Consider the following 12,891-nt stretch of genomic DNA (forward strand, 5'->3'; position numbering starts at 1 on the left):
AGTGTGGGGAGGTTCCTGCTGACAGAAGGTGAAACAGGGTTGTTCCAGTTTACAAGAGGGGTGTGAGGGAAGACCTGGGAAACTAAACACAAAGGCATGGGGCATTGGCCACCTCTGTAGGAATCCTGTTCCAGGGTTGGTCCACTGAAGAACTGATTATTCATGTCAGATCTGAACCTCCCTGAGGGACACAGCTTTGAGCCATTCATATGCATTCTGTCACTGGATCCCAGGGAGAATTCAGCACCTCCCTCTCCACCTGCCCTCCTCAGGAAGCTGTAGTGAGCAATGAGGTCACCCCTTGGCCACCTTCTCTCCGAGCTAGATGGGCCCAGTGCCTTGGCCACTCCCCACAGTACCTGCCTTTCAGTCACATCACCAGCTTTCCTGCCTTCTTCTGGCACATTTGAAGACCTTCACATCCTTCTCACATTGTGGGCTGCAATTTACAGGATTGCATTCTTGTAAAATGTTCCCTCAGAGTATGGGAATGCAGTTAGTACAGCCGTAGTGAGTCAGTTCAGTGTGTGCTATGTCAGCATTCATTTGCTTTGTGCAGCCCTTTGCAGAGAGGAAAGCGTGGTCTGAAAATGCACTGGCTAACAGTGTGTTTTCAAATGTAACTCAAAGCATAGGTTTTAGCTCATAAATCTCCTTTGAATAGGATTCAAATGTCATTTGAAATCCTTGCTCTTTGAAGACTGTCTTTTCCCTGAAAATCATCTGGACAGAGGATACTCCTGGCAAGGGAATTAATCTCTAGCCTCACTCTGACTGCTGATCCATCACATGCACAGTTGGACACATGCAAGGGCCTGTCTTGTCACACTGAGCTTGCATCAAAATGTTTATTTAACTGAGTAGAAATAGACTGGCAGCTCTCTGCACTTACTCACCAGTTTTGCAAGCCAATTACCAAGTGTGTGCTAGAAGGTTGTTTTGTAGTTTCTTTTATTAAAAGTATCAGTAATTTCATCACACTGGCGTTCTCTGCAATCACAGCATCCATGAACCAGAAAAATCTGTATCTCATGGTTACTGCAGGCCACACACTCAGCCGAGGCTCTGGCAGAAGAGGGCCCCCACCTCCATAAACCACATGTGAAAAATGTTACTCTAGGAATAGGTAGCACAATATCAGGTGAAGTTCTACAAGTTTCTGCTACAGTTTGGAGTAGATAAATGTTCCTGGAGGCATGAGTAGATCACAAGGTAACTGTGAGCCACCAGTGTGACACAGGCAAATGCATTCTTCTGTGTCAGGCAAGATATTTCCATAGAAAAGGCAGGTGTTGTGCAAAGCCTTGGTGAGAACTCACCTGTACCACTATGGATAGTTCTCATTCCTTAGGTTCAAGAAAGATCTGTCTGGTATGACTTCAAGGAGGTCTGGTATAAAACAAACAAAGATTAAGCAATTGATTAGGGATGTGGAGAGCCAATAGAAATTTTCTAGAAGAAGCAAGACAGACTGAGAGAGCTGTCTTCACTTTCAGCAAAGATAATGATGTAGGCAAAAGGAGGAAAAGAGCTATTGAAGTGCAAGAAAAAATATGGTAAAGAACACAAACCAATTCAGAATTTCTTTCAAAGATGATGTTACCCTAAACAGCATGCTCTCTGTATCTCTGCAAAGGTCATACAGAGGGAACCAAACCCCTGTTTTTAACCAGTGGCATCAGCAGAACCAAGTGTATGTATATGGTGTGAATGCTCAGATTTATATTGTCCATATGTACATACCAATTTTGGCACCAATGCACAAAATTAGAAGAATGATACCTTACTTTCAGTGGGCAAAATACTGAATCCTAAAGGAAAAATGTATTTTCCAGCATTTTAAACAAGATCTGAACTTCTTCCTGCAAAGCGAGTAAGGCAAGAGTCATGGAGGTCTCTAGGCTGTTCTGGAGAGACAGGTAGGGCAGGAGAGGTGGAGGAGTTCACTGTATATGAGAGAGAAGAATAGCCCCTGTGGTTAGGGATGATGTAGTTTAGAGTCTCTGGGTGAGGATTAGGGGGGATGGATGACAAAGCAGATCTCCTGATGGAATGCTAAGGATCAGGGTTTACTGGATTGCTTGTTAAATTCATTTGACTTGAGAATTTACCTGTACAACTGGTTTAGTCTTGGTGGCATGTCCAAGGAACAGTATGGTGAACTATATTCTTCTGTTCTCTGCATAGTTCAATTTCCAAAAGCTCCTGATCAAACTTTACATTATAATTTTTAGTCTTTACTGCAGTAGTCTTGAAATCTCCTGTACCTGTAATACTGTTCTTTCTTTCTAGGCAGGCAATGTGGTGACAGGAGAGATGGTAGAAGAACTTATTATTTCTGGAGCAGATATTATTAAAGTGGGTATTGGACCAGGTAAGTCAAATAAGGGTGGCTTTTGGTACCATTGGTAGAGGATAGAGGAGTTGTCCGGATGGAACAAATATATAATGCTGTTTCCTTGTCTGTTAGAATGCCAGGACCCAGTCAGGTCAATAAAGTACCAGTGAACTTGCACACAGTGTGTTTAAGAAATTTACATACTGGGTGCCAGTGTTTCATACGGAGCAGTGTTGCATATTGCACCTTCAGTCTGTGAAGACAGTTGTTATTGGGAGCACTGGACTGCCTGAGTTCCTGACATTATCACTGATAACGTGTTGTGTCTAGGAGCACTTTTCTAGCCTGCTGAAAAGAGGATGAGTCGTCCAAGCTAAAGCTCAAAGGATGCTGTGACCAGATGTCCACCTCTATCAAGGAAAGATGGGTTTCTGAGTAACTTTATGATTTGTGTTCTGTGAAGCTGAGGTTATCCCTGTCAATGTCTACAAAGATGAAATGGTGTCAGTTGTGAAATACAGATAACTTTGCCTCTATCTGTTACTATTGCCTGGGAGTTAAAATTTACATTAATGTACTTACATACTCTCTATCAGGCTAACATTTCCATGGATAAACAAGAGAATCCTGACTTTCTTCCCTTCCCTAATGTTATCTGGCATACACTGCCATAATAGTTCTTTTTTTTTTTTTCCCTTCCTTGTGCCTTCTTTCACATGTTCCTTCTCTTGCTATTTTCTTCTTAGACTGCAGCTGGAGTCACCATATGTGGGCTAGATTTTAAAGTGGCTAACACAAATGCCACAGACAGTATAGCTGTGATCAGCCAGTGCAGTGCAGGCAGATTGTTTACTCTGCAGTGCCAGATAGTTATGGTCCATGAATGGATAACTGGAGCAGAGGAAATGATGTAGTAAACATTACAGGTGTTCCCAGGAAGATATCAAACAATAAATACTGCAAAATACTTGTAGAATCGAAACAGTGATTTCATGGTGTAATTGTCATGGGCAAATTCAGATTTAAAAGAAGAATAATTATAGTGTGTAGCCTCAAACATGGAAATGCGGGTAAATGCTGTACAGTCCTCCCTGGAGATCTTCCTGAACAGATCTGTACAAGTTGACCATGCAAACCCACAAGTAATAAATGTTTCTCCCTCAGGTCTTGAGGCTCTTTTCCAGATAATGATCCATCTTGTTATTATAAAGCATTACATACACTATGCAGTACAAGCCCTGTGGAAATTATATTTTTTCCCGATTTAATTAAAACTAACTTTCTTACTATTTTGTAAGAATTCTTCTCAGTGTTATCACTTTGTCAGTTCTTTGAAGGATCTTTGGTAACTTTTGTTTTACTGGTAGCTTGAGTATACCTGGATATCAGCTGAGTGAAGGGATTCAGATTTCACTGCATTTTGGTTTAGAATCTGCTTTGAAATTCTTGTTATCATGCAGACCTTTTAAGTCTGTATCCTAAATTATAGAACCTAGACTATAGGTTCTATAAAAAATAGTCCTGCTTTTGACTCTTAATTTGAGGGAAAAAAATAGAGAAGGTATTCCAAAAGGTCTATAGCCACGTTGCTATGTTGAACTGTAAGTAAATTGGTTTATATATACATATATAAAATATATTATATATAGACAGATGTCTACAGATATATACATACCTTTATTTTTATCTATATGTACATACATGCACAATGTATGGGTGTAAATAATACAGTTCAATGAGTAGATATAGTTCCTATATTTCCCTTGTTGTTGTACTGTACAGCTTTCAGATTACTTATCTCACTTTTTAAATGCTATGTGCTGATTTTTTTATATTCCCCAAAAGTGCCATCTGCCAAATATTCCTGCCTTCAGTATCAAACAAAAGATGGGAAAATTGTTACCAAAAAATAACAGATTTTACCATAGAATTACTTCTTTAAACATGCAGAAAGGAGATGGAAATATTTATTAGAAGAAATAGTCAGGTAATAAATGCTTCTGCTGAGTCTCACAGGTTGTGATTCTGGTCCTTTTGCCCCTTCCCTTCAGGCACCTCAGTCAGATTTACTTTCTTGTGATGCAGTAATTCCCTCACTGAGAAGCGTTGCTGATGGGAACTAAACTGGGACTAGCCCTGGAGAAGAAAGGGGGGACATTAGTCTCCTCAGCCACAGCTCCCACGAAGTGGCTTGAGAGCATTTTGGAACTCAAGTTCCTATATGCTCCTTTTATCTGTGAGAAGCCAGCATTGGCAATAGAGACTTCTTGGGAGAAAAATAATGCTGATAGAAACACATTTTTCTGTATCATTGCTGTCATCCTGATGGGATATGTTTATTCCTCTCATTCTCTTGTCTAGGTTCTGTGTGTACCACTCGGATTAAGACAGGGGTGGGATATCCTCAGCTAAGTGCTGTTATTGAGTGTGCAGACTCAGCACATGGCTTGAAAGGACATATCATCTCTGTAAGTAACTATCATCCACTCTCAGTTTCCCACTGTGCAAATCGTTGTGGAACAGGAGAATCAAACAGTCTAGTACCCTGCATGTTAAAGCCTGTCCTTCTGTCATCCCCAGTTGACTCCTGTATTAGTTCCTAGGATAGTCAGTGGAGATTCAGATGTAAAGAAATCAGCTCTCTAACATTAAAAAGATGTGGGCACCTCACTCCTGTTTTGCCTTTGAAAATCTGCTGCTTCTTTTGTGGAGTAAGCTGTTATGTAAACAGAATAGGAAGCTTGATAGTGTTTTCACTTTTGTAGCAAACTGTAGTTCCTATGAAAGACTTCTGAAAAAGGGGTGGAATGTAAACATGACTTTCCTCAGAGTGTGACTGAGGGGCAGGCAGGCATAGAGGGGAGTACAGGGTAAAATGATGTGAGCCCATCTGTGCCCTGGTTGAATTGATTCAGAGAGCATCCACACAAAGCTCTGTGTGCAGGGGCAGGAGTGTTTGAGGTGGCTGTTTTGAGCACAACTGGCACGTGAGCCACTCATGTTCTCACTAAACTCTGGGGAAATAACAAGCCTCTGGAGGAAAAAGAGCATCTGTCTGTATTGCCTGCTAATGGCAGTTTCTGCTCTTGTCAGCAAGACCAGATTCACCTCACAGAGAGAAAGCATGGCCCCAGACTGAGCTGGAGTGCAGTCTGCAGCACCCAAAGGTCCTGTGTGCTTGGGCACACACAGGCAGTCAGCATGTCCTGGCCATGTCAGGCTGGCACAGCCTCTTCAGGCTGCTCATGGGGAGGGCACAGGGGCTCACCTGTGCGCTGTGCTCATGGCCAGCAGCCTCCCTCTGCCCCTCTAGGAGAGACCACACACTGGATTTTAGTCCTCCTGCCAAGTGAGATCACTGGAAGGCCCTGGTTTCTTCCAGTTGGGACTAGTATCCATGGGAGGAAGGAATGTTGTGTTTCATTGTTGAGGAGGGAGGTGAGAGGAAAACAAACTGATTGAGGGTGGGCAAAGGGTTTGACTGGATCTCTTAGAGAATAATGGAGCAGGAGCATGTGTTACAGTCAGATCTCTCTTGCTCTTTATTGATAATGAATATGCAGTCCCTCCTCTCTGTGGCTCCTCTATATGAATTTTGCAGGAAAAAAGAGAAACAGTCTGTGATTTCTTTGACTTGGGCAGTATTGCAAATGTTTCTGTCCATAACAGACAGTAGAACTTGTGCAGTAGAGCATGAACGCCTCACTCATTACTGTGAAAGCTGCATAAGTATAGGTGTCAGAGACCCTATACTTATGCAGCTTTTGCAATTATCATTTTCTGCTAGCAGCCCTCAGAAGAATGCTGTTATCCTGATTTTACAAAAAAACAGGGAGTCTGTATTCAGACTGTTGAAAAATAAGATGATTCTATACTGTATCTCCATTCCTGCTTTGGGAATGGATCAGTTCTTGACTTGCTCAGGTTTCAATGGTCCTACACCTATCAGCCCCCTGTGGGGGAATGCAGGAGGGCAATTTGATACCTGTCTGCTACCAACATCTAGGCCAAGAGAAATACCTTCAGCTGCAGCTCACATCACTTCAGTTCAACTCTGTCACCTAATCTAAGAAGAGTAAAGCAAGGGTAAGGATATTATGCCTGAATTCTGGAGCATTCGTATGGATATTGGTGTATTTATTAGGGAAAGAAAAGGTTGGACTAGCATGGTTGTTGCCAGAGCTCTGGCAAGAATATCATGGAAGAGAGGTATCCTCATGACAGAAAAACACCATATGGCAGCAATTCTAAGTATAGAATTGGGTCTGGTGGCAACAAGTATACATGGCATCCCTCAAAATGTCTCACTGCTGTCTTTCTGCAAATTGAAGAAGGGGCACACTCTACTTGAGCCAAAAAAAAATCCCTACAGGCAGAGTATTACCACAGCTATCTATGTCAATTCCCCAGGAGAAAATGTGTCCAGCAGTTTTTGTTATGTTGATATGAAAGTAGCAGGAAGGATGTGAAAAGATACAAAGCCTAACAGCTAGATTCATGTAGATTGTAGCTAATGGTGTGATATGGATTAGTCCCTTGGGGTACTTTCTTGTATCCATTTCTGTCTTGTCCAGTACCTTCATCAAATTAACTCCTCATTCTTGTTATGTTGGTACAATTTGCATATGAAGGAAAAGAAGTCTCGCTCTCAGAATGAGGAAGTGATGGTGCTGAGCACAGTATAGGCACTGCAGAGAACACAGCACAACTGAATCCTGATGTTCAGGAGCTGTGGAAGGATGGGAGCAAAAACTGGGATTTTAAATGTACCTATTACTGAAGTTATCATGTATGATTTTTGGAACTGATTTGTTGACAAGGAAAGTGACAATTTTCAGGCAAACATGATAGTCCAAGTGAACACCTGGTGTCTGTCTAGTCATTTACACAGAAAAGTAGGAGGTAAAATTGCACCAGTTACTTTCTTCATGCTAAATTATCTGTAAGACTAAAAGCTCACCTCAGAAATTAATCTTTCATGACTCACAGAAAGCAGAGAGGAAACCCTCCATGAGATACAGGAATGGTTTCTGTCCTATGCTGTTTGTCTGCGAGCCAGTAGTCTCAGTTTTCATTCTTGCTAATCCATTGGCCTTGAGAAAGTGCTGCAGTGAGTTACAGTGGAGGGGGCCTGCAGGAGATGTTTCTTCTAGGTCAGAGAACTCCTCTGCTGGACAGAGGCAGTCACATATTCTAGTAAGCCAGCAATGTGGGGAATGGAAAGCAGCCCTGCATGTGTCCTCTCTCATGTGGCTGTCATTTGACAGAGATCCCTGTTTCCCCTTCTCCCTGCCTGGGTGATAGGTCACCAGCATTCAGTGAAAAGAATGACTAAGGGCTTCTTCACCCAGCTACTGCCATGCTGTCCCTTTTTCCACACACAGCACTTTCCACACAGAAACACACCCAGTATGTTAGAATAAAGCACCCTATGTATTGTTTTTACTGTTAAAACAGTACATTTTATATCTTCTGCAAAATAAATAGCTATCTATTTACTGATACCAGCAAATAGATAACTACAGTGCTTTGTAGAAAGCACTGGTTATGCAGTTAATTGTAAAGGTTGCTTGAAACATAAATCATAGTTATAAACTCATTATGAATTGCATCTAATACTAAATGTTCAACCACTGTATACTAGTTTTCCATGCTGTATTTTTTTTTTTACTTGGGCTAAATTTTGTTGCTGCAAAATGGCTTTTCTATCTGGAGAACAAGACTGGGGATAAAAACAGTACTTCAGCCACATTAAGGAATTCTCTTGGGAAAGCTGCTTTCCCCTGTCCTTCTTCCTAGCACGCACTTGGCTCAGAATTGTGCTGTGTACAGGTTCCGTGACCATAACCCTTTCCAGTAGTCTTAGTTTGGTGTTATACCAGTTCTCCTGAATTCAGAGGCAGATTTTTACAGATAAGTTTCCCCAGGGTTCTGAGGTAGAAGCTGAGCCTGCAGCAAACTCTATAACTGAAGCCCAGCCAGTCATTTTGAACCCAAACCCAGGGCCCTGTTGGAACAAGCTGAATTTCAAGGCTTAGCTTCCAAGGCAATGCAGCAGCAGAACAGTCTTACTTTGTTGACAGAGTGCCTGTTTTTTACCAAGGAATGAAGTGCTTTGCTGCATATAGCTTTATTATATATCATCTTCTGACATAACTGCTTAGTATGTTCCCTTTTTGTTTCCCTTTCTGTGAATCACTAAATTTACCTGCTTATCTGAAGTAACTGAAGACATCTACAGATAAAGAAGGATTGTGAATCATCATCATCAGTTCCTTTTTTCTTAAATGGTAACCCCTGAGCTTTTAAGTCTCTTAAGCTGCTCAGCATTTTGTAATTTGGTAACATTCAAAGTGATATTTTTGAAGCTGGTGATTAATGATTACACAGTAAGGCCCCCCCCATCCTCATGTCACCTTTGAAAGGATAAAACCTTCACCACTGCCACTACTGGGTTTGTTACAAAAGTCAGATACTGAGCCACCCAAAAACAACGGCCTGCAACCCACCTACCAAAAAGCATTCAAAGCCAATGTCTCTCAGATAGTAAGAGTCCTAAGACTGTTCTTTGAGGATTATTAGGCTCTTTCTACCATGTCTCTTCCTCCCCTGACACATGCACACACACTCACACCCTCCTCCAGGCTATGACAGACTTGTTAAAGGGAAAGAATTGCACAAGCAGAGCCATTAAAAGGAGAGAGAGATTCAGCTGTCAGCCCAGCACTCATTCCTGGAGCTGACAGCAAGGGTGTCTAAGCTCAACAAAAGGCATAATGTGCTAGAGGTTATCAGCAAATGGAATAAAAGCCTTTAAAGTTCTACCAGGCACTGTTTGCAGTGGGGTGCCCTTTGAAAAGCCACTCACTTTTGGATCCACCTGCTCAGTTTGTGTCTGAATCCTTTTCTGGGCACACGGAGTTTCTAACCCACAGCCCCGCTGGCAGCTGCCCATCAAAGGCAGCTCTAATATGGCTGATGGAGGGGGTGTCTGGCTGTGCTTGGCCGCAGGTCATGCACAGCCACGCGTTTCTGCCAACAGGGAGGTGAAACAGCAGGAGGGAACCGGCCAGTCTGGGGGTAGCTTCAAAAGCAGGAAAGATGTTGGCAGTCTGCAGTGGATCCAGATTATCAAAGGAATGGGGAGCTCTCCTGGTACAATGACTGTGTAGACTAAAGGATCTTTCATCTGGTGCTCAGACTTTTATAAATCCTAAAGAACCATAGCACACGATGAGCTCTGCTGTGTGCCATTCCTTTTTTACAGCTCTGTCACACATACACAACCTCCCTCCCCTCAGCTGAACCCCCTTCATCAGCCACTGCATTGCACTGAAACTGAAATGTGTAGGTCTGAAATGCTAATGGGTCCAGAGTGCTGTTGCTTCCTTACCAAGACCATAGCAAACAGTAAGGAGTAGGATGAGAGGCTCATTTTCACTTACCAAAAATTGTATTAACTAGGTTTGTTAGAGATTATCAGATAAAAATCCAACATAACTGATGGTATATTCCCTCTTCCCTCCCACTGTGACTTTTTCATATATTGTAAATTGCTGAGAAATTGGTTTTAAATGTCTTCGGTGGTTTAAGGTAGAGGCTTGTGGTACCTCTGCATCACACAGCCTTGCATTAAAATGGCAGGGGATGATTCAGATCATCAGAGGAGGTTTTGTTTTCTGGTTTCTGGGCTTTGGAAACTTGCAGTCAGGAATTTGCATTGCTGCTGTTACCAGTGGTATTATCAGTAGACTGTACAGTAGAGTAGGTGAGTCTTGAGGAGGTAAGCAGTGGAAAAGATTATTTGGATTCTGTGAAAACATAGCCAAGATGATACATCCCAAGTGCACGGTCAGCTGTCTTGACATGCTGTTCCTGAGCAGGGGCCACAGTGCTGCAGTGCTCACTGGGTCCCTGAGTGACCTCGCTGCCACTCAGTGTCATCTTTTCTTTGTGCAGGACGGAGGATGCAACTGCCCAGGAGATGTCGCCAAAGCGTTTGGTAAGAGCTGTGTGTTGTGACACCCCCACGTGCCCCTGGCAGCAGGGATGCAGGAATCGGTGTGACCCTGAATGTGTAATCAATTAGCAGGAGGTTAAGTTAGTTCCTGCAGCTGACTCCAGTGAAATTAATGCACCAGGCATGAATTTGCTCTTTGGAACAGACAGTCCAAATTCTGCAGTGCAAAACATAGAGTGGTCAAAGGGATATTTAGAAATTATCTGCCAGGTATGGGATACACCTGCTGTGAGAGTACAAAGAAAACTGATAAGAGTTTCTTCTGAGTAGGGTTCAGAGATGCCTGTAACGTTACCAGATCTGGCTGATTTGAGCCCTGAGTGGAAGAAGAGCTGGTGGAATGCATGTTGGTCAGAAGAGCAAAACAAAAAGGCAGGCCAGATCCCTGGAGATGTTCTTGGGATCAACTGTCCACTTGAAGAGATGAGATTTTATTTATACTGTATCCCCTAGAGCTAGGCAGATGTCTGAAACATCTAAGTTAATAATTAACAAAATTTGCTTATATGTAAGTAAGTTCAGTGAATTGCACCAGCTCTTGGTGATAGAAAGAGGATTTAATCTGTGAGTATGGTCTGTGGGGCATGAGAGTTATGTGGGTGTGGGAGGGGGGAGGGTCAAAATCATGATTGTCACTTAGCCATAACCTTTTTACAGCAGCATATGGGATGCAGGCACTAAATGCATCCTGAGATGACAAGAAATTTAAAGGTACTCTCTCACCTCCCAAAAGGCCAGACTCTTTGGAGGTGTCAAGTTGGGTAATGCCTGGAATACAGAGGGACAGCAGAGTCTCTCACTGGGATTTCAGGGTGTTATGAAAACAAGACATAGTGCATTATGATACAAAATGTCTGCTTTGCAGGAAGCTTTGCAAGTATGGAAAGTAGAGGCAGGCCTAAACTCAGATTACAGACTTGCCAAGAAAAACTCTAGGCCTGGAACTCAACTCCTGGAAAGGTTGAAACCAAAATCTGTCTTCTAAGTTTGCAGATAGCTCCTGTTTTGAGACAGGTCAGGTCACAAGGAAGACTTAATTAGAGAATTCTAAGGACAGCTGTGGAGTGATTGCTACCAGCAAGGAATGTGCTTGGTCATAAGATTTCATATAACCCTTGTGTTACCCAGTGATGATGTGATGCAGATACTTCCCAGTTGGGTGATTCCAACATAGCTGAACAGCAGCATCCACCCTCTTAGACAAGATTGTGTTAAAAAAATGCCAACCTCTCCTCAGCCCTCACTCTGACATGGTGCCTGCAGTGAGGTCTTTATTCTGCCTTTCTCTGGCTTCACAGCTCACCAAGTTCTTACTGGTGGTGTGGTCCTTGGGAGCTTGTGAACTGAAACTGTGACTTCACTGTATTCCCAGCTGTCTGCACAGAAACCTGGCCTGTGGAAAAGGTCTTTCTTCAACAAGAGCATTTCCAGAAGCTAGAACAACAGGAAGCAACTTCACAGTGTTTCAAATGTTTTTCTTTGTAGTGTTTATTACAAGTCTGAAAGATCCCTGTAGTCTCTTCGGACTAACTGAACCTGTCCTGCTTGAAACCTGTTAAGAGACAGTTTCTGGCTTTGCTGTTCATCGAGAGGTTCTGGGATTCCCAGTGGTATGTGTCTGAAGGCTGCCACAGGATTATCCCTTGGACAGAGGAGCATCAGAAAGCTGACATTTTCCAGGCAGTAGTTGTACTCTTGATAGTAACCCAGACAGATCAGTGTGACTGTGTGTCACAGCTACAGAGCTGGAAATGATGGAGATGACCCTGAGGCAATAAACTTACTGTATCTGGTTATGTACACTTGACATAGACACACTGTGAACATCTGACAAGCTGGACCCAGATACGCCTTTGTCAAAGGTATGTGGCAAAATAAGCTTTGAGATAACATTATTACTATCAGTGTTTATTGAATGCTACTGAAGTGATTGGCTATCTAAACCTCATAGAACATAGTCACCATGCCCAACATTTACAAGTCAAAGCCTTGATACTGAATTGACTGGCACAGACCTCTGTGCTTGAGTTACATTAATGTATTGGATGGCAAAGACCAGGTGATAAACACCCAGACCTACAATTTCATCTAGGAATGAAGGCCTGAACAAAGCATGGACAATAGACAAGAAGAGGACTTTGGTTAAAGTAATTGTGCTGTCTCTTTCTGGTGGATCACTGTAAAATCTTCATGGGATAGGATGATTCCCCAAAAAGCAGTGACAAGAGGATCTATTTGAATTATGGGAAGTTTGAGGGAGTCCCAAATGTGAAGACAAGCACTGGAAAATGGCTGAAGGTGTGACTGGAGGAGCCAAGTTCATGGTAACAGAAGGAGTAGATTGGATTAAGTGAGAGAACTGTGAAGAACCAAGAAATAGATGTTGAGAAGCTTTAAGGTGCACCTGTGACTTGGTGTCAGGACTCAGAGGCAGATTGGGCATTTTGACAGGGGGGAAACAAGATAGAAGCCTATTTAAAAATGCAAGGAACAGGGAGGCACTGAAGATGAGGAACAGAAATGCTGGGAGAAA

The 12,891-nt window shown here is 42.6% G+C and overlaps 1 protein-coding gene across 1 annotated transcript in view; it reads left to right on the forward strand.

Annotated features, from left to right (window-relative positions):
- GMPR (guanosine monophosphate reductase) overlaps positions 1-12,891 on the forward strand; it is a 42,317-nt gene that overhangs the window by 13,022 nt on the left and 16,404 nt on the right. Inside the window, exons 5-7 of the mRNA XM_059852084.1 lie at positions 2,293-2,374; positions 4,700-4,806; positions 10,298-10,340. Coding sequence (XP_059708067.1) covers positions 2,293-2,374; positions 4,700-4,806; positions 10,298-10,340 — 232 coding nt within the window. The remainder of the gene's footprint in view (positions 1-2,292; positions 2,375-4,699; positions 4,807-10,297; positions 10,341-12,891) is intronic.

This window comes from Haemorhous mexicanus, chromosome 1, assembly GCF_027477595.1.
Source record: "Haemorhous mexicanus isolate bHaeMex1 chromosome 1, bHaeMex1.pri, whole genome shotgun sequence".
Classification (NCBI taxonomy): domain Eukaryota; kingdom Metazoa; phylum Chordata; class Aves; order Passeriformes; family Fringillidae; genus Haemorhous; species Haemorhous mexicanus.